Genomic DNA, 24,021 nt, shown 5'->3' on the forward strand with positions numbered 1-24,021 from the left:
AATGATGAACCTACGGCGTCAAACAAGAATATTTCAAGCATTAAATGCTCAAATGTTTCAGGTAGTCACAGTTGCTGTGTGGAATAGTGGCCAAACAACCCCATTTTTCGATGTGTGTGTATTAAATGAGCGAGAGAAAAGTATAAATAGTACGGGTATATTCGAGTAACGGCATCATTCTGTGTTTTTTCAGTGCTAAGTGAAGTGTTCAAAAAAATATTAAGTGAAAATGTCTGGTCGTGGTAAAGGTGGCAAAGTTAAGGGAAAGGCAAAGTCCCGTTCAAATCGTGCTGGTCTTCAATTCCCCGTCGGTCGTATTCATCGTTTGTTGCGCAAAGGCAACTATGCTGAACGTGTTGGTGCCGGTGCTCCAGTATATTTAGCCGCCGTCATGGAATATTTGGCTGCTGAAGTTTTGGAATTGGCTGGTAATGCTGCCCGTGACAACAAGAAGACTCGTATCATTCCCCGTCACTTGCAATTGGCCATCCGCAACGACGAAGAATTGAACAAATTGCTGTCCGGCGTCACAATTGCCCAAGGTGGTGTATTGCCAAACATCCAAGCTGTTCTCTTGCCCAAGAAGACCGAAAAGAAAGCCTAAATTATCTCGAAAGGTATTATGGAAAAAATACAGACCATCGTATAAGAAGAAGAAAAATCCATACAAAATTCAACCAATCCGTCCTTTTCAGGACGACAAAAAATATTTAAAAAGAGAAAAAATCTATTCAAACTATTAATTTTCATTATTTACATTTTATAGGGAAAGAATAAAAATGACCAAAAATTTAATATTTACATTTTATAGGGAAAAAAATAAAAATGCCCAAAAAATGATATTTTTCTTAATCGACGACAACCCTTGATTATTTTACAAATGACATTTTTTCTTTCATAATTCCTTAGAAAATATGTTCGTTTGTTGTAACTGTTTTTCATTTCTACCCCCCAACAGAATTGTGTTTGTTTTATGTCGCTTTAGTTTTCACAGGAATAGCGAGACAGATAGAGAGACAGAGAAAGAGAGAGAGAGCGAAAAAGAGATCATTCGTCTCATCGATGATGTTCGCGCCAATATTCGTTCATCGATGTTCCCGCCAATGTTCGTTCATCGTATGTTGACGATGTCTGTTATGAATGTGTGTGTGTGTGGTGTTGTGTGTTTGTTAGTTAGAATAACCAAATGCCTTTACTTACGATGATGATGGTTGTTGATGTTGTTGTAGTGGCTGTTAGAGTAAATTATATGGAAAAAGTGTTCTGCCGCCGCGAATTTTGAGGAGAAAAAAGTAACTGTATTTGGAAAGGAAAAAATGCAGAAATGTGTGATTTTGGTGATGTTGTCAAAGCATAAAGTTAGTAATAGAGTGATGACAACATGAAGTGCGCACGGAAAAAATTTTTTATTTTCAAAGGGAAAAAAGTAGAGTTGTGAAATAAATTGAGGATCATTGTTAGAAAATAACAAAAATACATAAAATAGAAGAAAATGATGTGATTTTTGTGGACATTTAAGAAAAAATAAATTATTTTTAGTGAAAGATAAGAAGAAGAAGAAGAAAATTTTCAATGATTTCAACATAAAGTAAAAGAATTGATGTGATTTTTGGGACGTTTGAGAAAAATAAAATATTTTTAGTGAAACATAGGAAGAAGAAGAAGAAATTTTTTAATAATTTCAACATAAAGTAAAAGAAATTTAGAAAATTATGTGATTTTTTTGGTCATTTAAGAAAATGTGATTTAGTGAAACAAGAAGAAGAAGAAAATTTTCAATAATTTCAACTAAAGTGAGAGAAATTTAGAAAATTATGTAATTTTTTGGTCATTTAAGAAAATTTGAGTTAGTGAAACGAGAAGAAGAAGAAGAAAATTCTCAATAATTTCAACATAAAGTGAGAGAAATTTAGAAAATTATGTGATTTTTTGGAGGATTATGGGATTTTTGAATAAATAAGTAAAAGATAAAATTTTTCTATGCGAGTTCATGAAATATAAGAAGAAGAAGAAGAATTTTTTCCTAATAATTTCAACATAAAGTGAGAGAAATTTAGAAAATTATGTGATTTTTTGGAGGATTAAGTAAAAGAAAATATTTTTATATGAAATCATGAAACATAAGAAGAAGAAGAAGTTTTTCATAAGCAATTTTTTGAAAAAAGAGATGCTATAAAATTTTTTTAAATATATTTTTGAGAAAAATCGCAGTAAATATTAACAAAATTCAAACTAATTTAAAGACAATTTTTTTAAAAAAAAAGGTAATTTTCTTTATACTTTTAAAAAATTTAATAACAATTTTTAATAATTTCATCACAAAATAACAAAAATTTTTACTTGAAGGAAAAAATAAGTACTTAACATCGCAGTCAAAGATATTGTTCGCTTGGCATAGCATTGATGTGCGTTAGTTATATGAACAAACACACGCACACACAGACCGACGCTAGCGTGCGTATACACACATCGTCGTATTATCAAGCAAGCAAGCAGCTACCCTAACAATGAGAGTTGCCGGTAGAACATGTATTAGTGGAAATAAAGGAACATTTTTGTGTATTACGAAAAAGGAATGATCAGAGTTGCCGACGGTAAAATATTTTTGAAGGCAAAAAAAGAAGAAGAAAAAATTGTAAGAAAAAAGGTAATGTTTGCCGACGGCAAACATTTTTGAAGGAAAAAATGGAAAATTATTTGATGATGGAAAAAAAATTTATGAAAATAAAATTAAATGAGCAGAGTTGCCGACGGCATTTATTTTTGAAGACAAAAGGGAATATTATTTGAAAAATTTTATGAAATGTGGAAAAAGAAAGAAAAAATAAAATGCACTGAAAAAAGATATAAGAAAGAAAATATTTTATGGTTAGTTTTATTTTTCATATATTAAGGTAAGTTTTATTTTTGATATATTTTATTAAATTTTTTTATGTTTTTGTAATTTTCAACAAGAAAATATCTCTTTTTAAATATTTTTTGTGGTCCTGAAAAGGACCGATTGTTTTGTTGTAAAAGAAAAATTCTCCAAATAGCGTCAAGAAAATATTTAACCGCCGAAACCGTACAAAGTACGACCTTGTCTCTTCAAAGCATAGACGACATCCATAGCAGTGACGGTTTTACGCTTAGCATGTTCGGTGTATGTAACGGCGTCACGAATAACGTTTTCCAAAAACACCTTCAGAACACCACGGGTTTCTTCGTAGATGAGGCCAGAGATACGTTTTACACCACCACGGCGAGCCAAACGTCTAATAGCTGGCTTGGTAATACCAATCAATCAATCAATTTTGCCAAAGGCCATATTTATTTGGATAGATATCTTACATGCTAACAGAATGGCTTACTTACTGTACTATTATAAAGAAATCCCGTAGCTACTTCGCTACCTACTCCATATATACATATTAGCTGTGGTCATGCCACTAGCAGCAATTTAACAAATTATAATAAAAATAAAATTCAATTTATGCCCCAAAAAAATCCAACAAAAAAGGGCCATATTAACATTTACATGTACTTAAAAACTAAAAACTAAAACTAAGTCTTAAACTAGGAACTACAACTACTATTTACAATATATTTACATGAAAAAATTATTGTGCGTTATTATACACAATGCTATTTACATTTAAGGAATTATATCTTCTATGGTAGAAAAGAAGTTCACCATCCACAAACAACAATCCCTCATTAAGTAAGCACAGCAATGCACCTGGAGGCAGGTGACGGCACTCATTTAATCCGTTGATATCTAGGTGACAATTTAAGGCGTTTACAACAACCCCGTTGTCAGTCATATTACATTTTTGCAGAAATTCAAGGGCCCCCGACACAAGGACCCTGTCAATTCTGTCACCCTCTGCTCTGTCATATATGGCCCTATTAGAGTGACGTCTAATAGTACCATTATCGCCGTAAATAATTCCTCTCATGCCGAGACATGAGGCAAGTACTCTCCGCTCCCATTTCCTAAGCCTCTCCATCTGGTGTGACGATATGTCAAACCAGACAGGAAAGGCATAGGAAATGATGGGTCTAATAATTTGCCTATATATTAGGAGTTTAACATCAGAGGATAGTCCACCCCTCATTTTCAGCAGCCCCTGGTAGCTGAAGAACACTTTTTTCGCTCTGGCCAGGATATAGTCGATGTGCCTGTTGAAGTCAAACCTCTTGTGAAATACGACCCCCAGGTATTTCATCCTGTCCTTTATTTCCACAATATTGAGACCAATTTGTATAACAGGGCGGTATGTTCTATAACTGGGAAGTACGTGTTGTGTTTTCCCAGTGAACATAACAGCCGTACATTTTTCGCCATTAAGCTTGAGTCCCCAACAGGTGAAATACCGATCGAGGACTGCAAGGTAGTCGTTTATTTTGGCTTCGGCATGGCGGGCCAGTTGGCCCGTCATAGCCACCAACACATCGTCAGCATATGACAGCACAAGGCCTTCCGGAGGAGGCTGTGGCATGTCGCTGACGTATATGTTGTATAACATGGGTCCTAGTAAAGAGCCCTGGGGTACCCCAGCTAAGATGGGTCTACGACTTGAGAGTCGTTCTCCAACTTTGACTTTAAAGGATCTCCCAGTGAGAAAACTCTTTACCAGTCTGCACGTTTGGTGATCAAAACCAAAGCGCACCATCTTGGCCAACAACCCGTCATGCCAGACAGTGTCGAAGGCTTTGGAGAAGTCAAGACTGAGAGCAATAGTGCCTTGCCTCTTGTTCAGCCCATCAACAACATAGGACGAAAACGCAGTAAGGGCATGGACAGTCGATAGGCCTGTCCTGAACCCAAATTGGTTGTCCTTTAGTACACGTTTATCCTCAACGAGTTTCTTTAATCTTTCCAGAATAAAGTGCTCGTAGAGTTTACCGAAAGCCGATAGCAGGGATATCGGCCTGTAGCTACCACATTGCTCTGGTGGTGAACCTCTTTTGTAGATGGGAACCAGCATGGCTTCTTTCCATGCTCTGGGAAAGTACCCAAGGTTTAGGCAGTGGTTAAATAAAACCGTCAGAAAACCAAAAATTACCTCGCCTGCCTTCTTTAAAGCAGCATCGGGTATTTTATCTAGACCGCAGGATTTTCGTGCTGGTCTGCGAGCTAAAGCCTCGCCCACATTCCTGGGACGTATGAAGCCGCCCTCGTTCCAGCGAGTGGCATCGTCAATTACAGATCCATCTGCAGAGAACGTGCCGGAGAATTCAACCATTGGGGACCGGTCATCGGTCCCCTCAACAGCCCGACTAACTGAGCTGCGGAAGGAACCGAACTCCCCTGGGATCCGATCGATCGGACCACCAGAGAAGCCGCTGACCGACCCACCAATGGGCCGAAACACTCCCTGCACATGGTCTGCTATGGTTTCTGCCTTAAGACCATCATCGGTGATAATGGCTCCATCACCGTTAACAAGCTGGTCAATGGGATCTTTCACTGCCAGGCCAGCTGCCCTTTTGACTTTGCCAAAAGTCTTTCCATCTACACGTATACTCCCAAGATACGTTTTGAGTCTATCCCTTTCGAATATTCGAATGGAGTCCTCAATTATGTGATCCAGATTTCGGATATCAGCTCTAAGAGCTGGATATCTATCTGGATCACCGGATCTACGCAGCGTGCGGCATAGCCTGCGACGCTCGCGGATGAAACCGCGAATTCTCAAAGGGAGATCCCCCAGAACCTGGTTCCTAACTCTTTGTTTCGGCACCGATTGCTCAATAGCGTGACGAAAAACTTCTCCTAAATTGTCTGCACAAGTGTCTATTTCCTCGACAGTGACATTCCTATCTGAGGGCAATAGACACTCATCCAGACCACGTCTCAGTTCCCGCCTGAAACGTCCCACTTTTGTACGATTAAAGTTCAGATAAGTCTGAACTTCTTGTCTTGCAATATTTCCTACATCAATTTGAATCTGGATCGCCCTATGATCCGATTCAAAGTCAAAAGCCATTGACATATTTCCACCACCGACAAGTGAGAGCCCTGGCGTGCGTAGGAATATGTCTAGGTATGATCCGGATGCATCATTAGGCCTAGATGGTATGTCCGACCCTATGACTGAAAAGTCTGGACAGTCAAATAATAGCCTGTCCAGTACCCTTCCACTTGTATTTCTCGTGGTTCCGCCCCACGAGTCATGTTTTGCGTTTAGGTCTGCACCGACTAGTACTTCCCCACAATTATAAAGATTCATGACTTCTGTCATGTCTTGAGCCAAAAGATTTTCCTGCGGACGAAGGTACAAAGAGACGAAAGCTATAGGGGAGCCATCGTCTCTCCATACCCTCGCCGCACAGGATTCAATGATAGCAGTAGAGATAGGTATACGTTCACAACGTATACCCTCTTTAATAGCAACGGCAGTACCGCCAGCGCGTTGCCCATTTCGATATTGAAGGAAGATTTTGTATCCCTCTAAATTAAAATTGTGAGAAGGGTTGAGCCTGTGCTCAGCAATTAGGATTATATCCGGCCTTCTCTCTTCAATTAGAATTTTAAGAAAGTGTCTTTTTGAGATAGACACTAATGAGTTTACGTTAATAAAGATTACTTTATAGCCCAACATTACCAGCTATAAAGAGTAACCAGGCAGACATTGCGGCGTCTATGCCCGATTGATTTCTTATCTGCTCAAAGATAGGACCAAATTGCCTAGCCTTTTCACATTTATGGTTGAAATCAGTACCAAAGTACTGAATAATACTAGAAGTATTATCAGCATTTACATTTGGCGGCTGATTAAAGCTAGGGCGAGGGGCGCCACTAGCTGGGTATGAAGGAGGTTGTGGGTATGTACGTCCACCAGAGGTTGCAGCATATGACATGCTAGAGCGAAGGTTAGAAAGTCGCGATGAACGCGCTTCAGCCTTGGCCTTTGTTTGGGCCTTCTGCTGGGTCTTGCGAGACAAGATTGCCATGCGGAGCGGGCAATCACGTGCGCAGGCAGGGTGGCCGACCTTCTCGCAGTTGATGCAAGAAGGTGGCTTAGCTACTTTTTTCACAGTCTCACCTGAAAGGGGATCGTCATATTCGATATACGTTTCCTGCCCTTTAGGCGGAACTGCACAATTGTCAGACTCGTGGCTTTCAAGACACCTGACACAACGGGAAGGCATTTGGCAGTTTGGCGCTATGTGGCCAAACCGCTGGCAGTTGAAACATTGAATAATGGGACGCTTATGATCCTTACGGATCGTAATATTGGCGTTCCCAATCTTTTTTAGGGCGTACAGACCCAAAATATCAGAGCCTTTAGTTACTCTGAGAGTCCAAAGTCGGTATGAAATATTGTCTAGAGCAACAACTTTAATATTTAATCCTGATTTCCTCTCCAAGAAATCGATGACTTCCTCTCTAGGATAGTCATCGGAGAGTTTTTCTATGACGAGCATGTGAGGTCTCAAATGTTTGGGAGTGTGGGTATGAAATCTATACCCACGCTCAGTAAGAATTTGCCTGACTGTATTATAGACGTTAAGACCTTTCGGCTTAACGTTTACTATAGACTTACCAACAAGGGTTGTTGTAAACTCACCTTCTTTTAAGTGCTGGTTCAATATACCGCTTATCTGATGTGAACCCACCTCATATACGGTGATTGCTGGCATGGATTTGCCGTTTGCGTTGTGGTTAGCTTGCACTATTGGGGTGGAAGCAGAATTTTTTGCTGACTTTTCAGCCTTCTTGGGGGTTGGGTGACGGTTGTACTCAGCATTTGTCTCCATCAGGGGTGGTGGTTGACTAGTATTCTCGTTGGTCTCCATCGTAGCAGTTGGTTGACCCTTGGTTTCTTTAGATACATCCTTTAATACATAGCGTACTTTTGGGTTAGCACCTTTCTTCTTCGTTTTCTTGACTTCAGTCCACAGCTGTTCGACTTCAGCCTCTTCCTCATACGCCATACCGGGGGATTCGGCGACCCCGGCAGCCAAAACAGAATTATTGCTGGTCGTGGGGGCATTTACATTGGTTAAAATGCCATGATTTTTCAAAGCCTCTTTGACTGCAGCCAGCTCTGCTATCAGGCTCTCTCGTTCTTTTTCTAAACGAGCAATAGTTGACGTTTGTTGACGAATAATGGCTTCCAGTTTAGGGTTCTGGTTGTCTGTATTGTCCATATTGCAGTGGCAACGTTTGTGTTTGCCTTCACTGGCGACCGAATAGCCGCCATCACTAGCTGCATCATCAAATGTAGCCATATTGGTCGATGTAGGTAGACCAGCCAATATTTCGGTAGTTGATTTACCATTTTTAGCTTTTTTGGCGCCGGCAAGATGTTTATGATCCGGCACCGGAGTGTCACATTTTTCATTATTATCTGCCATTGTAGTTATAGCAGAAAAAACACTTTTCACTTTTCCATCGCCGTCAAAATTCATTAGCAGCGACTCCGGAGTGTCGACGGGGTTGAATTTTCCCGCCAGGGGGGTTGATTAGCTGTTTGAAACAACCACCTCTCGATACAGTGTTCTTGTACATTAACAGCCAAAAGTAAGGGTTGACTGCCTTCTATGCGGTTCTCACACTTTACACGTAACCACAAGAATTTTTTTTAGTTTTTACGCTTTTTGCGTCAGAGATAAAATTTTGTTTTGAATCAAACTTGAGATAAATTTTGTTCAACACTTGGTGAATACAGCACTTGGTAATATTTTTTACCACGACCAGTCTTTTTCACTTTTTTAAAAATCACTTAACACTTCACGAAAGCACAAGAACGAATGTTTTTTCGATGGCTGGCGGCTTCTATTTATACAAAAATTGGCCTGTTTGACTAACCAAGAGTCTTAATGGAATACACATGTATTTGTGTATGTGTTAGTACACATTTTGGGCGCGCACAGCTGTCTTTACTGGTTTACCCACCCCTAATCATAGCCGCCTCTTCGAAATTTTCTATAAATACCGCTATATGGATGGATGGCACAGTTATTACAGTGTTAACAGTGTTTGTGTGCATACCTAAGTGAAGTGAAAAAAATTAAAGTGAAAAATGGCTCGTACTAAGCAAACTGCCCGTAAATCAACTGGTGGAAAGGCTCCTCGTAAGCAATTGGCCACTAAAGCCGCTCGTAAGAGCGCACCAGCCACCGGCGGCGTCAAGAAGCCTCATCGTTTCCGTCCTGGTACTGTTGCCTTGCGTGAAATCCGTCGTTACCAGAAGAGTACTGAATTGTTGATCCGCAAATTGCCCTTCCAACGTTTGGTTCGTGAAATTGCTCAAGATTTCAAAACTGATTTGCGTTTCCAGAGCTCTGCTGTTATGGCCTTGCAAGAAGCCAGTGAAGCATACTTGGTCGGTCTTTTTGAAGATACTAACTTGTGCGCCATCCACGCTAAGCGTGTCACCATCATGCCTAAAGACATCCAATTGGCCAGACGTATCCGTGGAGAACGTGCTTAAATTCTTGACGTTTTAAAAACTATTTTTTTACAACAAAACAATCGGTCCTTTTCAGGACCACAAAATATTTATAAAAAAGAGATTATTTTTTCATCAAACTATTTATCATTTTTAACATTTTAAATAAATAAATATTTTTCTTTGTGTTTGTTTAATTTTTGAGGCTGATTTTAGGAATATTTGAAAATTTTCTTGTATGAGTCATATTTGACGGCGTCAGTAAAAATCTCCCATTAGAAGACACATTTTATTCTTCTTCTTGAAAAAAAAATATAATATTACAATTTTCCCTTTCAAAGACACATTTCTGCTTCTTAAAAAAGTATTGAAATTTGCTTCTATAGGTAATTTTTGACGGCGTCAGTAAAATTATTCATTTAAATATTTTGTTCTTCTTCTTGACACAAAAAACAAAAATTATGTTATAATTTTTCCCTAAAAAGACATTTTATTCTTCTTCTTGAACAAACTTATTGAAATTTCCTTCTATATGTAATTTTTGACGGCGTCAGTAAAATTTTCCCATTGAAATGCACATTTGTGTTCTTCTTCTTCTTCCTTTTCTATGTGTGTTTTTGATGGCGTCAGTAATATTTTCCTATTAAAGTATACATTTATTCTTCTTCTTTCTTTTCTGTTGGTCTTTTTGACGGCGTCAATATTAATTTCATCTTTAAAGGCAATGTTTTTTTCTTCTTCTTATTTTCTTCATAACAAATATTTGTTTTATTGAACTTCTTTTTGTGTGTATACTAATGTCCACGAGGCATATGTTCAATAAATTTGGCGCGAAATGTTCTCTGCAATAATGCTCTCACTATTTCTCATTCAAAATGGTTGAAAATTTTTGGCGGAAAATGCTCTCTGTTTTGTTTTATTTTTTCTTTTCAGATAATGATGAATGAAATATGCAATTTTTTTCTTTTCAGCTATATATATATTTTAATTTAGTAAAATTTTAGGATAATTTTGTAAAATTATAATTTTTTTGAAAATATTAATCAATAATTGTCTCACGTAGATATGACGAATATTTCTTGGCCATTTGAAAGGCGTAATACTACATTTTAGAAAAACATTTTCTTTTTAAAAAAAAATGTTTAAATCTTGTATTATTTTTACAGAATTGTCATAAAAAAGGGATTTATTTATTTTATTATATACATTTTTGCAAAAAATATCCAAATTATTAACGAAATCAGGAAAAATATACGTGTGAAAAACTTCAGTAATTCTATATGGTTTTTTCCTTGATATGTACTAGCAAAGGAAGAATTATTTTTGGAGAATATTTTTTGCAAAAAATGATGAAATGTTTACTAAATTTTAACGAAAATGTCCTCATATTTTATTAAAAATTAATTTTTGAGCGATTTTCATTTAATTTAGCAAAAATATTTCAATTTTCAAAAATATTACCTTTGACAGTGAATGTTTGTCCATAGGTGGTATACGGTAATGGGAAGATTTTTTTAACTTTTCCAAAGAAATAACTACTTTTTATGAATAATGTTATAATTTGGTGTAAATATACAGATTCTGAAATGTTTTTTAAGAAATTTTTATAAAACTTAATTAGATTTGAGCTTTTAAATTTCTTTGAAGAAAAACTTTTCTTCATTGAAAATATGCCAACAAGAGGATTTCTGCCGTCTTGGACCACATAAAGATTTTCAATTTTTTTCACAGTGAAAATGTAAAATATGTCAATATTTTAATTTTATCCCAAAGTAAACATATCAGGCTTTATTCTCAAATAGAATTTGGAAAATATTTTTTGAAAAAATTCATAATTTTTTCAAATTTAGTTACAAATTTGTGATTACATTTTTACAATCTGTGAAGTTAAACGCTTATAACTTTTAAACGGATAAAGGAAATTACACCAAATTTTCGTTAAAATATGGCCTGATATCTATACAAGAAATGTGTAAAATATCTTTTATAAAAATATTCAAACATTCTTCAGAAAAATTAAATTCCTACGAAAACTTTTGTAAAAAATTAAACACGCTTCCACACAATATTTCGAAAAATATAGCTATTGACTACTATGCACTTCTCATCTTTTCAATGTACCTACCATGTTAAAACTTTGCCAATAACAATTTAATAGTACACATAAATTTGTGAGTGTATTTGTGTTACAGTGAAATATAAACATAAAAGTGAATAATCATGTCTGACGCCGCCGTTGTTGAAGCCACCGCCTCCCCAGTTGCCGCTGTTGAGAAAAAGGCACCAAAGAAGGCCGCAGCCAAAGCAAAGAAACCATCAGCTGCCCCTACTCATCCACCAACCCAACAAATGGTTGACGCCGCCATCAAAACATTGAAGGAACGTGGTGGTTCATCATTGCCTGCCATCAAGAAATATTTGGCCAGCACCTACAAGGTTGATGCCCAAAAATTGGCTCCTTTCATCAAGAAATATTTGAAGAGCGCTGTTGCCAGTGGAAAACTCATCCAAACTAAAGGTAAGGGTGCTTCTGGTTCATTCAAATTGTCCGCCTCGGCTTCCAAGGAACCCAAAGCAAAGACTGCTGAAAAGAAGAAGAAGGCACCAGCTGCTGAGAAGAAGAAGAAGGCTGCCCCTAAAAAGGCCGCCGGTGAAAAGAAAACCGCTGCCAAGAAGCCATCTGCCGCCAAAAAGACCGCTGAGAAGAAGAAGGCTGACAAAACAAAGGCTAAGGCCGCCAAGAAAACCGGTACAGTTAAGGCTAAACCAGCAAAAACCGCCGCTAAAGCATCTGCCACCAAACCAAAGGCACCCAAGGCAAAAACAGCAGCTGCTAAACCCAAAAAAGCCGCCGCACCAAAGAAGCCAGCTGCCAAGAAAGCCGCCGCCAAGAAGTAATTTTTCCCAGAAAGATTACTTGTTGACAACATTTTTCGATATTCGAAAGCATAATATCTAACAGCCCTTTTCAGGGCTACAAATTAAATTCAAAAAGAGAAAATCTTTACTTCAAACTATTTATTATTACTACTATTTATTGTTTTATTACCTAAATAAATAAGAAAAATACACACGTGTCTGATTTTAAAAAAATTTTACCCTCACTAATTACTTTTCCTATTAGGTAATTAACATTGAGCCTGTTTTATTATGGGCATTCCACAAAATAACACCACAAAGGGATTAAAATTTTAGTCTGGGTCATAAAATAAATGTGACTAATTTTTGTTTGTCTAATTATGGTCATTTTCATCTAATTTCATATTTTAGGAATTTTTCATTTAATCTTCAAAAATGATAATTTTTTCTCTTTGCAAAAATTGTTTGCTGGGTAAAAGGAGATTATTTTAATCAGGAATGTTTTTCTATTCTAATGAAGTTATGTTGCAACTCTATTTTATTTCTTTTTCTATTTTTTCCATTGAAAAATGTCCCGTTAATTTTTGCGCCACCACCAAAAAAATTTCCCCTTAAAAATGTTCGCGCTTCATATTTGACATTGGCGTAGTGAAGTATTACAGGCAAAATGCTTATACATACTTGTTGTTCGTTTATACATTTTCGATATGGTGGTGACTGCCGACGGTAATACTAAGTAACAACGCACAAGCACACACACACATACCCATACAGTGGATGGCGTGTTGTTGTACACACATAGAGTAGCCAAGCAAGCAAAAAAGCAATATGAACCACGGCAAAACAAGATTTGACGGCGTCATTTACTAAATACATGGGAAAATTATTATTTTTGCTAGAATATGAGGAATTTTAAAATTATTTTGGTAAGTTTCTTTATTAAATAATGGAAAATAAGTGTTTCGACAAAAATTTGATCTCTTTTAAAATGTTTTTTGTGGCCCTGAAAAGGGCCTTTTATGGTTGAATTTCGACGAAATATGAAAAAATCAAGGCATTTACTTGGAGCTGGTGTATTTAGTAACAGCCTTGGTACCTTCAGAGACAGCGTGCTTAGCCAATTCACCGGGCAACAATAGACGGACAGCGGTTTGGATTTCCCGACTGGTGATGGTAGAGCGCTTGTTGTAGTGGGCCAAACGAGAGGCTTCGGCGGCAATACGTTCGAAGATGTCATTCACGAAACTGTTCATGATGCTCATGGCCTTTGACGAAATACCAGTATCAGGATGGACTTGCTTCAACACTTTGTAAATGTAGATAGCGTAACTCTCCTTACGCTTGGTACGTCTCTTCGACTTATCGCCCTTGGTGATGTTCTTTTGGGCTTTGCCGGCCTTCTTTGCTGCTTTACCACTGGTTTTAGGAGGCATTTTTCACTTTTAGTTTTTTAATCACACAAACACTTTTAACACTGTTCACAAATGATGAACCTACGGCGTCAAACAAGAATATTTCAAGCATTAAATGCTCAAATGTTTCAGGTAGTCACAGTTGCTGTGTGGAATAGTGGCCAAACAACCCCATTTTTCGATGTGTGTGTATTAAATGAGCGAGAGAAAAGTATAAATAGTACGGGTATATTCGAGTAACGGCATCATTCTGTGTTTTTTCAGTGCTAAGTGAAGTGTTCAAAAAAATATTAAGTGAAAATGTCTGGTCGTGGTAAAGGTGGCAAAGTTAAGGGAAAGGCAAAGTCCCGTTCAAATCGTGCTGGTCTTCAATTCCCCGTCGGTCGTATTCATCGTTTGTTGCGCAAAGGCAACTATGCTGAACGTGTTGGTGCCGGTGCTCCAGTATATTTAGCCGCCGTCATGGAATATTTGGCTGCTGAAGTTTTGGAATTGGCTGGTAATGCTGCCCGTGACAACAAGAAGACTCGTATCATTCCCCGTCACTTGCAATTGGCCATCCGCAACGACGAAGAATTGAACAAATTGCTGTCCGGCGTCACAATTGCCCAAGGTGGTGTATTGCCAAACATCCAAGCTGTTCTCTTGCCCAAGAAGACCGAAAAGAAAGCCTAAATTATCTCGAAAGGTATTATGGAAAAAATACAGACCATCGTATAAGAAGAAGAAAAATCCATACAAAATTCAACCAATCCGTCCTTTTCAGGACGACAAAAAATATTTAAAAAGAGAAAAAATCTATTCAAACTATTAATTTTCATTATTTACATTTTATAGGGAAAGAATAAAAATGACCAAAAATTTAATATTTACATTTTATAGGGAAAAAAATAAAAATGCCCAAAAAATGATATTTTTCTTAATCGACGACAACCCTTGATTATTTTACAAATGACATTTTTTCTTTCATAATTCCTTAGAAAATATGTTCGTTTGTTGTAACTGTTTTTCATTTCTACCCCCCAACAGAATTGTGTTTGTTTTATGTCGCTTTAGTTTTCACAGGAATAGCGAGACAGATAGAGAGACAGAGAAAGAGAGAGAGAGCGAAAAAGAGATCATTCGTCTCATCGATGATGTTCGCGCCAATATTCGTTCATCGATGTTCCCGCCAATGTTCGTTCATCGTATGTTGACGATGTCTGTTATGAATGTGTGTGTGTGTGGTGTTGTGTGTTTGTTAGTTAGAATAACCAAATGCCTTTACTTACGATGATGATGGTTGTTGATGTTGTTGTAGTGGCTGTTAGAGTAAATTATATGGAAAAAGTGTTCTGCCGCCGCGAATTTTGAGGAGAAAAAAGTAACTGTATTTGGAAAGGAAAAAATGCAGAAATGTGTGATTTTGGTGATGTTGTCAAAGCATAAAGTTAGTAATAGAGTGATGACAACATGAAGTGCGCACGGAAAAAATTTTTTATTTTCAAAGGGAAAAAAGTAGAGTTGTGAAATAAATTGAGGATCATTGTTAGAAAATAACAAAAATACATAAAATAGAAGAAAATGATGTGATTTTTGTGGACATTTAAGAAAAAATAAATTATTTTTAGTGAAAGATAAGAAGAAGAAGAAGAAAATTTTCAATGATTTCAACATAAAGTAAAAGAATTGATGTGATTTTTGGGACGTTTGAGAAAAATAAAATATTTTTAGTGAAACATAGGAAGAAGAAGAAGAAATTTTTTAATAATTTCAACATAAAGTAAAAGAAATTTAGAAAATTATGTGATTTTTTTGGTCATTTAAGAAAATGTGATTTAGTGAAACAAGAAGAAGAAGAAAATTTTCAATAATTTCAACTAAAGTGAGAGAAATTTAGAAAATTATGTAATTTTTTGGTCATTTAAGAAAATTTGAGTTAGTGAAACGAGAAGAAGAAGAAGAAAATTCTCAATAATTTCAACATAAAGTGAGAGAAATTTAGAAAATTATGTGATTTTTTGGAGGATTATGGGATTTTTGAATAAATAAGTAAAAGATAAAATTTTTCTATGCGAGTTCATGAAATATAAGAAGAAGAAGAAGAATTTTTTCCTAATAATTTCAACATAAAGTGAGAGAAATTTAGAAAATTATGTGATTTTTTGGAGGATTAAGTAAAAGAAAATATTTTTATATGAAATCATGAAACATAAGAAGAAGAAGAAGTTTTTCATAAGCAATTTTTTGAAAAAAGAGATGCTATAAAATTTTTTTAAATATATTTTTGAGAAAAATCGCAGTAAATATTAACAAAATTCAAACTAATTTAAAGACAATTTTTTTAAAAAAAAAGGTAATTTTCTTTATACTTTTAAAAAATTTAATAACAATTTTTAATAATTTCATCACAAAATAACAAAAATTTTTACTTGAAGGAAAAAATAAGTACTTAACATCGCAGTCAAAGATATTGTTCGCTTGGCATAGCATTGATGTGCGTTAGTTATATGAACAAACACACGCACACACAGACCGACGCTAGCGTGCGTATACACACATCGTCGTATTATCAAGCAAGCAAGCAGCTACCCTAACAATGAGAGTTGCCGGTAGAACATGTATTAGTGGAAATAAAGGAACATTTTTGTGTATTACGAAAAAGGAATGATCAGAGTTGCCGACGGTAAAATATTTTTGAAGGCAAAAAAAGAAGAAGAAAAAATTGTAAGAAAAAAGGTAATGTTTGCCGACGGCAAACATTTTTGAAGGAAAAAATGGAAAATTATTTGATGATGGAAAAAAAATTTATGAAAATAAAATTAAATGAGCAGAGTTGCCGACGGCATTTATTTTTGAAGACAAAAGGGAATATTATTTGAAAAATTTTATGAAATGTGGAAAAAGAAAGAAAAAATAAAATGCACTGAAAAAAGATATAAGAAAGAAAATATTTTATGGTTAGTTTTATTTTTCATATATTAAGGTAAGTTTTATTTTTGATATATTTTATTAAATTTTTTTATGTTTTTGTAATTTTCAACAAGAAAATATCTCTTTTTAAATATTTTTTGTGGTCCTGAAAAGGACCGATTGTTTTGTTGTAAAAGAAAAATTCTCCAAATAGCGTCAAGAAAATATTTAACCGCCGAAACCGTACAAAGTACGACCTTGTCTCTTCAAAGCATAGACGACATCCATAGCAGTGACGGTTTTACGCTTAGCATGTTCGGTGTATGTAACGGCGTCACGAATAACGTTTTCCAAAAACACCTTCAGAACACCACGGGTTTCTTCGTAGATGAGGCCAGAGATACGTTTTACACCACCACGGCGAGCCAAACGTCTAATAGCTGGCTTGGTAATACCCTGGATATTATCACGTAACACTTTACGGTGACGTTTAGCGCCACCTTTTCCCAAGCCTTTGCCACCTTTACCACGACCAGTCATTTTTCACTTTTTTAAAAATCACTTAACACTTCACGAAAGCACAAGAACGAATGTTTTTTCGATGGCTGGCGGCTTCTATTTATACAAAAATTGGCCTGTTTGACTAACCAAGAGTCTTAATGGAATACACATGTATTTGTGTATGTGTTAGTACACATTTTGGGCGCGCACAGCTGTCTTTACTGGTTTACCCACCCCTAATCATAGCCGCCTCTTCGAAATTTTCTATAAATACCGCTATATGGATGGATGGCACAGTTATTACAGTGTTAACAGTGTTTGTGTGCATACCTAAGTGAAGTGAAAAAAATTAAAGTGAAAAATGGCTCGTACTAAGCAAACTGCCCGTAAATCAACTGGTGGAAAGGCTCCTCGTAAGCAATTGGCCACTAAAGCCGCTCGTAAGAGCGCACCAGCCACCGGCGGCGTCAAGAAGCCTCATCGTTTCCGTCCTGGTACTGTTGCCTTGCGTGAAATCCGTCGTTACCAGAAGAGTACTGAATTGTTGATCCGCAAATTGCCCTTCCAACGTTTGGTTCGTGAAATTGCTCAAGATTTCAAAACTGATTTGCGTTTCCAGAGCTCTGCTGTTATGGCCTTGCAAGAAGCCAGTGAAGCATACTTGGTCGGTCTTTTTGAAGATACTAACTTGTGCGCCATCCACGCTAAGCGTGTCACCATCATGCCTAAAGACATCCAATTGGCCAGACGTATCCGTGGAGAACGTGCTTAAATTCTTGACGTTTTAAAAACTATTTTTTTACAACAAAACAATCGGTCCTTTTCAGGACCACAAAATATTTATAAAAAAGAGATTATTTTTTCATCAAACTATTTATCATTTTTAACATTTTAAATAAATAAATATTTTTCTTTGTGTTTGTTTAATTTTTGAGGCTGATTTTAGGAATATTTGAAAATTTTCTTGTATGAGTCATATTTGACGGCGTCAGTAAAAATCTCCCATTAGAAGACACATTTTATTCTTCTTCTTGAAAAAAAAATATAATATTACAATTTTCCCTTTCAAAGACACATTTCTGCTTCTTAAAAAAGTATTGAAATTTGCTTCTATAGGTAATTTTTGACGGCGTCAGTAAAATTATTCATTTAAATATTTTGTTCTTCTTCTTGACACAAAAAACAAAAATTATGTTATAATTTTTCCCTAAAAAGACATTTTATTCTTCTTCTTGAACAAACTTATTGAAATTTCCTTCTATATGTAATTTTTGACGGCGTCAGTAAAATTTTCCCATTGAAATGCACATTTGTGTTCTTCTTCTTCTTCCTTTTCTATGTGTGTTTTTGATGGCGTCAGTAATATTTTCCTATTAAAGTATACATTTATTCTTCTTCTTTCTTTTCTGTTGGTCTTTTTGACGGCGTCAATATTAATTTCATCTTTAAAGGCAATGTTTTTTTCTTCTTCTTATTTTCTTCATAACAAATATTTGTTTTATTGAACTTCTTTTTGTGTGTATACTAATGTCCACGAGGCATATGTTCAATAAATTTGGCGCGAAATGTTCTCTGCAATAATGCTCTCACTATTTCTCATTCAAAATGGTTGAAAATTTTTGGCGGAAAATGCTCTCTGTTTTGTTTTATTTTTTCTTTTCAGATAATGATGAATGAAATATGCAATTTTTTTCTTTTCAGCTATATATATATTTTAATTTAGTAAAATTTTAGGATAATTTTGTAAAATTATAATTTTTTTGAAAATATTAATCAATAATTGTCTCACGTAGATATGACGAATATTTCTTGGCCATTTGAAAGGCGTAATACTACATTTTAGAAAAACATTTTCTTTTTAAAAAAAAATGTTTAAATCTTGTATTATTTTTACAGAATTGTCATAAAAAAGGGATTTATTTATTTTATTATATACATTTTTGCAAAAAATATCCAAATTATTAACGAAATCAGGAAAAATATACGTGTGAAAAACTTCAGTAATTCTATATGGTTTTTTCCTTGATATGTACTAGCAAAGGAAGAATTATTTTTGGAGAATATTTTTTGCAAAAAATGATGAAATGTTTACTAAATTTTAACGAAAATGTCCTCATATTTTATTAAAAATTAATTTTTGAGCGATTTTCATTTAATTTAGCAAAAATATTTCAATTTTCAAAAATATTACCTTTGACAGTGAATGTTTGTCCATAGGTGGTATACGGTAATGGGAAGATTTTTTTAACTTTTCCAAAGAAATAACTACTTTTTATGAATAATGTTATAATTTGGTGTAAATATACAGATTCTGAAATGTTTTTTAAGAAATTTTTATAAAACTTAATTAGATTTGAGCTTTTAAATTTCTTTGAAGAAAAACTTTTCTTCATTGAAAATATGCCAACAAGAGGATTTCTGCCGTCTTGGACCACATAAAGATTTTCAATTTTTTTCACAGTGAAAATGTAAAATATGTCAATATTTTAATTTTATCCCAAAGTAAACATATCAGGCTTTATTCTCAAATAGAATTTGGAAAATATTTTTTGAAAAAATTCATAATTTTTTCAAATTTAGTTACAAATTTGTGATTACATTTTTACAATCTGTGAAGTTAAACGCTTATAACTTTTAAACGGATAAAGGAAATTACACCAAATTTTCGTTAAAATATGGCCTGATATCTATACAAGAAATGTGTAAAATATCTTTTATAAAAATATTCAAACATTCTTCAGAAAAATTAAATTCCTACGAAAACTTTTGTAAAAAATTAAACACGCTTCCACACAATATTTCGAAAAATATAGCTATTGACTACTATGCACTTCTCATCTTTTCAATGTACCTACCATGTTAAAACTTTGCCAATAACAATTTAATAGTACACATAAATTTGTGAGTGTATTTGTGTTACAGTGAAATATAAACATAAAAGTGAATAATCATGTCTGACGCCGCCGTTGTTGAAGCCACCGCCTCCCCAGTTGCCGCTGTTGAGAAAAAGGCACCAAAGAAGGCCGCAGCCAAAGCAAAGAAACCATCAGCTGCCCCTACTCATCCACCAACCCAACAAATGGTTGACGCCGCCATCAAAACATTGAAGGAACGTGGTGGTTCATCATTGCCTGCCATCAAGAAATATTTGGCCAGCACCTACAAGGTTGATGCCCAAAAATTGGCTCCTTTCATCAAGAAATATTTGAAGAGCGCTGTTGCCAGTGGAAAACTCATCCAAACTAAAGGTAAGGGTGCTTCTGGTTCATTCAAATTGTCCGCCTCGGCTTCCAAGGAACCCAAAGCAAAGACTGCTGAAAAGAAGAAGAAGGCACCAGCTGCTGAGAAGAAGAAGAAGGCTGCCCCTAAAAAGGCCGCCGGTGAAAAGAAAACCGCTGCCAAGAAGCCATCTGCCGCCAAAAAGACCGCTGAGAAGAAGAAGGCTGACAAAACAAAGGCTAAGGCCGCCAAGAAAACCGGTACAGTTAAGGCTAAACCAGCAAAAACCGCCGCTAAAGCATCTGCCACCAAACCAAAGGCACCCAAGGCAAAAACAGCAGCTGCTAAACCCAAAAAAGCCGCCGCACCAAAGAAGCCAGCTGCCAAGAAAGCCGCCGCCAAGAAGTAATTTTTCCCAGAAAGATTACTTGTTGACAACATTTTTCGATATTCGAAAGCATAATATCTAACAGCCCTTTTCAGGGCTACAAATTAAATTCAAAAAGAGAAAATCTTTACTTCAAACTATTTATTATTACTACTATTTATTGTTTTATTACCTAAATAAATAAGAAAAATACACACGTGTCTGATTTTAAAAAAATTTTACCCTCACTAATTACTTTTCCTATTAGGTAATTAACATTGAGCCTGTTTTATTATGGGCATTCCACAAAATAACACCACAAAGGGATTAAAATTTTAGTCTGGGTCATAAAATAAATGTGACTAATTTTTGTTTGTCTAATTATGGTCATTTTCATCTAATTTCATATTTTAGGAATTTTTCATTTAATCTTCAAAAATGATAATTTTTTCTCTTTGCAAAAATTGTTTGCTGGGTAAAAGGAGATTATTTTAATCAGGAATGTTTTTCTATTCTAATGAAGTTATGTTGCAACTCTATTTTATTTCTTTTTCTATTTTTTCCATTGAAAAATGTCCCGTTAATTTTTGCGCCACCACCAAAAAAATTTCCCCTTAAAAATGTTCGCGCTTCATATTTGACATTGGCGTAGTGAAGTATTACAGGCAAAATGCTTATACATACTTGTTGTTCGTTTATACATTTTCGATATGGTGGTGACTGCCGACGGTAATACTAAGTAACAACGCACAAGCACACACACACATACCCATACAGTGGATGGCGTGTTGTTGTACACACATAGAGTAGCCAAGCAAGCAAAAAAGCAATATGAACCACGGCAAAACAAGATTTGACGGCGTCATTTACTAAATACATGGGAAAATTATTATTTTTGCTAGAATATGAGGAATTTTAAAATTATTTTGGTAAGTTTCTTTATTAAATAATGGAAAATAAGTGTTTCGACAAAAATTTGATCTCTTTTAAAATGTTTTTTGTGGCCCTGAAAAGGGCCTTTTATGGTTGAATTTCGACGAAATATGAAAAAATCAAGGCATTTACTTGGAGCTGGTGTATTTAGTAACAGCCTTGGTACCTTCAGAGACAGCGTGCTTAGCCAATTCACCGGGCAACAATAGACGGACAGCGGTTTGGATTTCCCGACTGGTGATGGTAGAGCGCTTGTTGTAGTGGGCCAAACGAGAGGCTTCGGCGGCAATACGTTCGAAGATGTCATTCACGAAACTGTTCATGATGCTCATGGCCTTTGACGAAATACCAGTATCAGGATGGACTTGCTTCAACACTTTGTAAATGTAGATAGCGTAACTCTCCTTACGCTTGGTACGTCTCTTCGACTTATCGCCCTTGGTGATGTTCTTTTGGGCTTTGCCGGCCTTCTTTGCTGCTTTACCACTGGTTTTAGGAGGCATTTTTCACTTTTAGTTTTTTAATCACACAAACACTTTTAACACTGTTCACAAATGATGAACCTACGGCATTTGCATTTTGCATTTTAATATTGCCATTTATTAATTCATTTCTTTTCCATTTGTTACAATTCAAATACTTAACGGCTAAAGTATACATTTATTAGTAAATAAACCTATTCTTGGTACTCTGTGGTACATGAATATACTGACATTACTTATTCTTTGTGTTGCATACAAGTGCTAACAAACTTTCTTTTTTTTTTTAATCCATTTAACATTCAAGTTGTATTGCCCAAAATTTTAAAAAAGGCCAAAATTGTACAGTTTTGTTGTTTCATATAATATAATAATAATAATAATAAAATAATAACTTATAACTAATTTTTATTACTAAAACTTAAAATTAACTATTTACACTATATACATACAATTTATTTTTCACTGTTCTGTACTATATACAGGGTCAGTTCTAGCGTCAAATCTTTTATACCTTCTATGGTAGTAAATTAGTTTGTCTCCCTGATGGAGTATACCCTCATCATTAAACGTCATTAAAGCAATTGGTGGTAGATGTTTCCTCGTGCTAAGCACTTGGAACTCTTCCTCATTATTCAAAAATTCCTGTATTATAATATTTTCATTGGATTGACATTTTTCAAAGAATTTGATGGCTCCATTGACCATAAATACATCTATTCTCTTGAAATTAATAGATTCATAAATCTTTTTATTAGATGGACTCCTATATTCGCCTCGACTATTTACTCTGGTTCTCAGTCCCAGAGCAGACGAAATAACCTTCCTCTCGAATACCCGTATCCTCTCCATCTGAGACGAAGATACATCAGCCCATGCTGGAAAGGCATACGCAATTGTAGGCCTTATTATTTGCCTATATATTAACAGTTTTATTTGAGGGGAAAGTCCTCCTCTCATTTTAAATAATCTTTGGTACGAATAGTACATATTTTTTGCCTTGTTTAAGACATGATCAACATGTCGACAGAAATCAAAGTTTTTATTAAATACAACACCTAGGTATTTAATCCTATCTGATTGGCCAATAGTTTGGTTATCTGCCTTAACAACAGGTACATGTTTTCTAAAATTAGGATAGGTTGCTCTCTTTTTCCCGCTTAATGCTACTGCAACACATTTTGGTACATTTAGTTTAAGTTGCCATTTTTTGAAATATGTACAGAGTTCTTGCATATATAAGTTGACTCTTCTTTCAACAGTATTTGCATAACGACCACTCATTGCTATAATGACGTCATCCGCATAGGTCAGCAACAGGCCACCTTCAGGTGGATCAGGTATATCGCTAATGAATATGTTGTACAGCACCGGTCCTAGCAGTGACCCTTGCGGGACACCTGCTGTTACCGGATGCTGTCCAGACATACTTTCATTAACTTTAACCCTGAAATGCCTATCCTTTAGGAAGCCTGCTACCATCCTACAGGTCTGATCGTCAAAGCCAAAGCTTTTTAATTTGTACAAAATCCCTTCTTGCCATGCTCTATCAAAGGCCTTTGTGAAATCTAGCCCCACTGCCATAGTACCCATTGCTCTCTTGTACCCATCTGTGACATAATTTGTAAATGCCACTAGAGCATGAGAGGTAGAGTGTTGTGGCCTAAAGCCAAATTGACAATCTTTTAGTATATTGCGCTCTTCAATTGTATGTTTTATTTTTTGTAATAAAAAATACTCAAATAGTTTGCTGAATGGGGACAAGAGAGAAATGGGTCTATAATCCTCACAATGTTTCCCATCTGTGTTCTGTTTTTTTATGGGTATTACCAGTGCCTTTTTCCATTCCCTTGGAAAGTATCCAATATTTAAGGCATGATTAAATAAAATGGAAAGGAAAGTGCAAACCACATATCCCGCTTTCTTGAGAGCCACATCAGGAATACCGTCCATTCCACATGACTTCTTGGAAGATC

General features: G+C 35.5%; 8 protein-coding genes and 2 long non-coding RNA genes across 10 annotated transcripts; 8 read left to right on the forward strand and 2 right to left on the reverse strand.

Moving 5' to 3' along the window:
• The first annotated feature begins 52 nt into the window (after positions 1-52).
• LOC141392293 (histone H2A-like) lies at positions 53-604 on the forward strand. The gene is made up of 2 exons (XM_073965243.1): positions 53-140; positions 249-604. The coding sequence occupies exons 1-2, from the start codon at positions 53-55 to the stop codon at positions 602-604; spliced, it is 444 nt and encodes a 147-aa protein (XP_073821344.1).
• Positions 605-1,361: 757 nt separating this feature from the next.
• On the forward strand, positions 1,362-2,775 carry LOC141392879 (uncharacterized). The gene is made up of 2 exons (XR_012409905.1): positions 1,362-2,264; positions 2,347-2,775. It is a non-coding gene; the product is annotated as an uncharacterized lncRNA (long non-coding RNA).
• A 6,239-nt stretch (positions 2,776-9,014) lies between these two features.
• Positions 9,015-9,425, forward strand: LOC141392294 (histone H3). The gene has a single exon (XM_073965244.1). The coding sequence runs from the start codon at positions 9,015-9,017 to the stop codon at positions 9,423-9,425; it is 411 nt and encodes a 136-aa protein (XP_073821345.1).
• A 2,120-nt stretch (positions 9,426-11,545) lies between these two features.
• LOC141392882 (histone H1-like) lies at positions 11,546-12,354 on the forward strand. The gene has a single exon (XM_073965854.1). The coding sequence runs from the start codon at positions 11,604-11,606 to the stop codon at positions 12,279-12,281; it is 678 nt and encodes a 225-aa protein (XP_073821955.1). The 5' UTR covers positions 11,546-11,603; the 3' UTR covers positions 12,282-12,354.
• An 892-nt stretch (positions 12,355-13,246) lies between these two features.
• LOC141392881 (histone H2B) lies at positions 13,247-13,688 on the reverse strand. Its single transcript, XM_073965853.1, has one exon. The coding sequence runs from the start codon at positions 13,673-13,675 to the stop codon at positions 13,301-13,303; it is 375 nt and encodes a 124-aa protein (XP_073821954.1). The 5' UTR covers positions 13,676-13,688; the 3' UTR covers positions 13,247-13,300.
• Positions 13,689-13,777: 89 nt separating this feature from the next.
• On the forward strand, positions 13,778-14,329 carry LOC141392295 (histone H2A-like). The gene is made up of 2 exons (XM_073965245.1): positions 13,778-13,865; positions 13,974-14,329. Exons 1-2 carry the CDS (start codon positions 13,778-13,780, stop codon positions 14,327-14,329), a joined length of 444 nt encoding a protein of 147 aa, XP_073821346.1.
• A 757-nt stretch (positions 14,330-15,086) lies between these two features.
• On the forward strand, positions 15,087-16,500 carry LOC141392883 (uncharacterized). The gene is made up of 2 exons (XR_012409907.1): positions 15,087-15,989; positions 16,072-16,500. It is a non-coding gene; the product is annotated as an uncharacterized lncRNA (long non-coding RNA).
• A 908-nt stretch (positions 16,501-17,408) lies between these two features.
• On the forward strand, positions 17,409-17,819 carry LOC141392296 (histone H3). Its single transcript, XM_073965246.1, has one exon. It carries the CDS (start codon positions 17,409-17,411, stop codon positions 17,817-17,819), a length of 411 nt encoding a protein of 136 aa, XP_073821347.1.
• A 2,120-nt stretch (positions 17,820-19,939) lies between these two features.
• LOC141392885 (histone H1-like) lies at positions 19,940-20,748 on the forward strand. Its single transcript, XM_073965857.1, has one exon. It carries the CDS (start codon positions 19,998-20,000, stop codon positions 20,673-20,675), a length of 678 nt encoding a protein of 225 aa, XP_073821958.1. The 5' UTR covers positions 19,940-19,997; the 3' UTR covers positions 20,676-20,748.
• An 892-nt stretch (positions 20,749-21,640) lies between these two features.
• Positions 21,641-22,082, reverse strand: LOC141392884 (histone H2B). The gene has a single exon (XM_073965855.1). The coding sequence runs from the start codon at positions 22,067-22,069 to the stop codon at positions 21,695-21,697; it is 375 nt and encodes a 124-aa protein (XP_073821956.1). The 5' UTR covers positions 22,070-22,082; the 3' UTR covers positions 21,641-21,694.
• Positions 22,083-24,021: the final 1,939 nt, after the last annotated feature.

The sequence above is a fragment of the Musca autumnalis genome, unplaced genomic scaffold (genome assembly GCF_047663935.1).
Source record: "Musca autumnalis isolate F117 unplaced genomic scaffold, ASM4766393v1 scaffold_2, whole genome shotgun sequence".
Lineage (NCBI taxonomy): Eukaryota > Metazoa > Arthropoda > Insecta > Diptera > Muscidae > Musca > Musca autumnalis.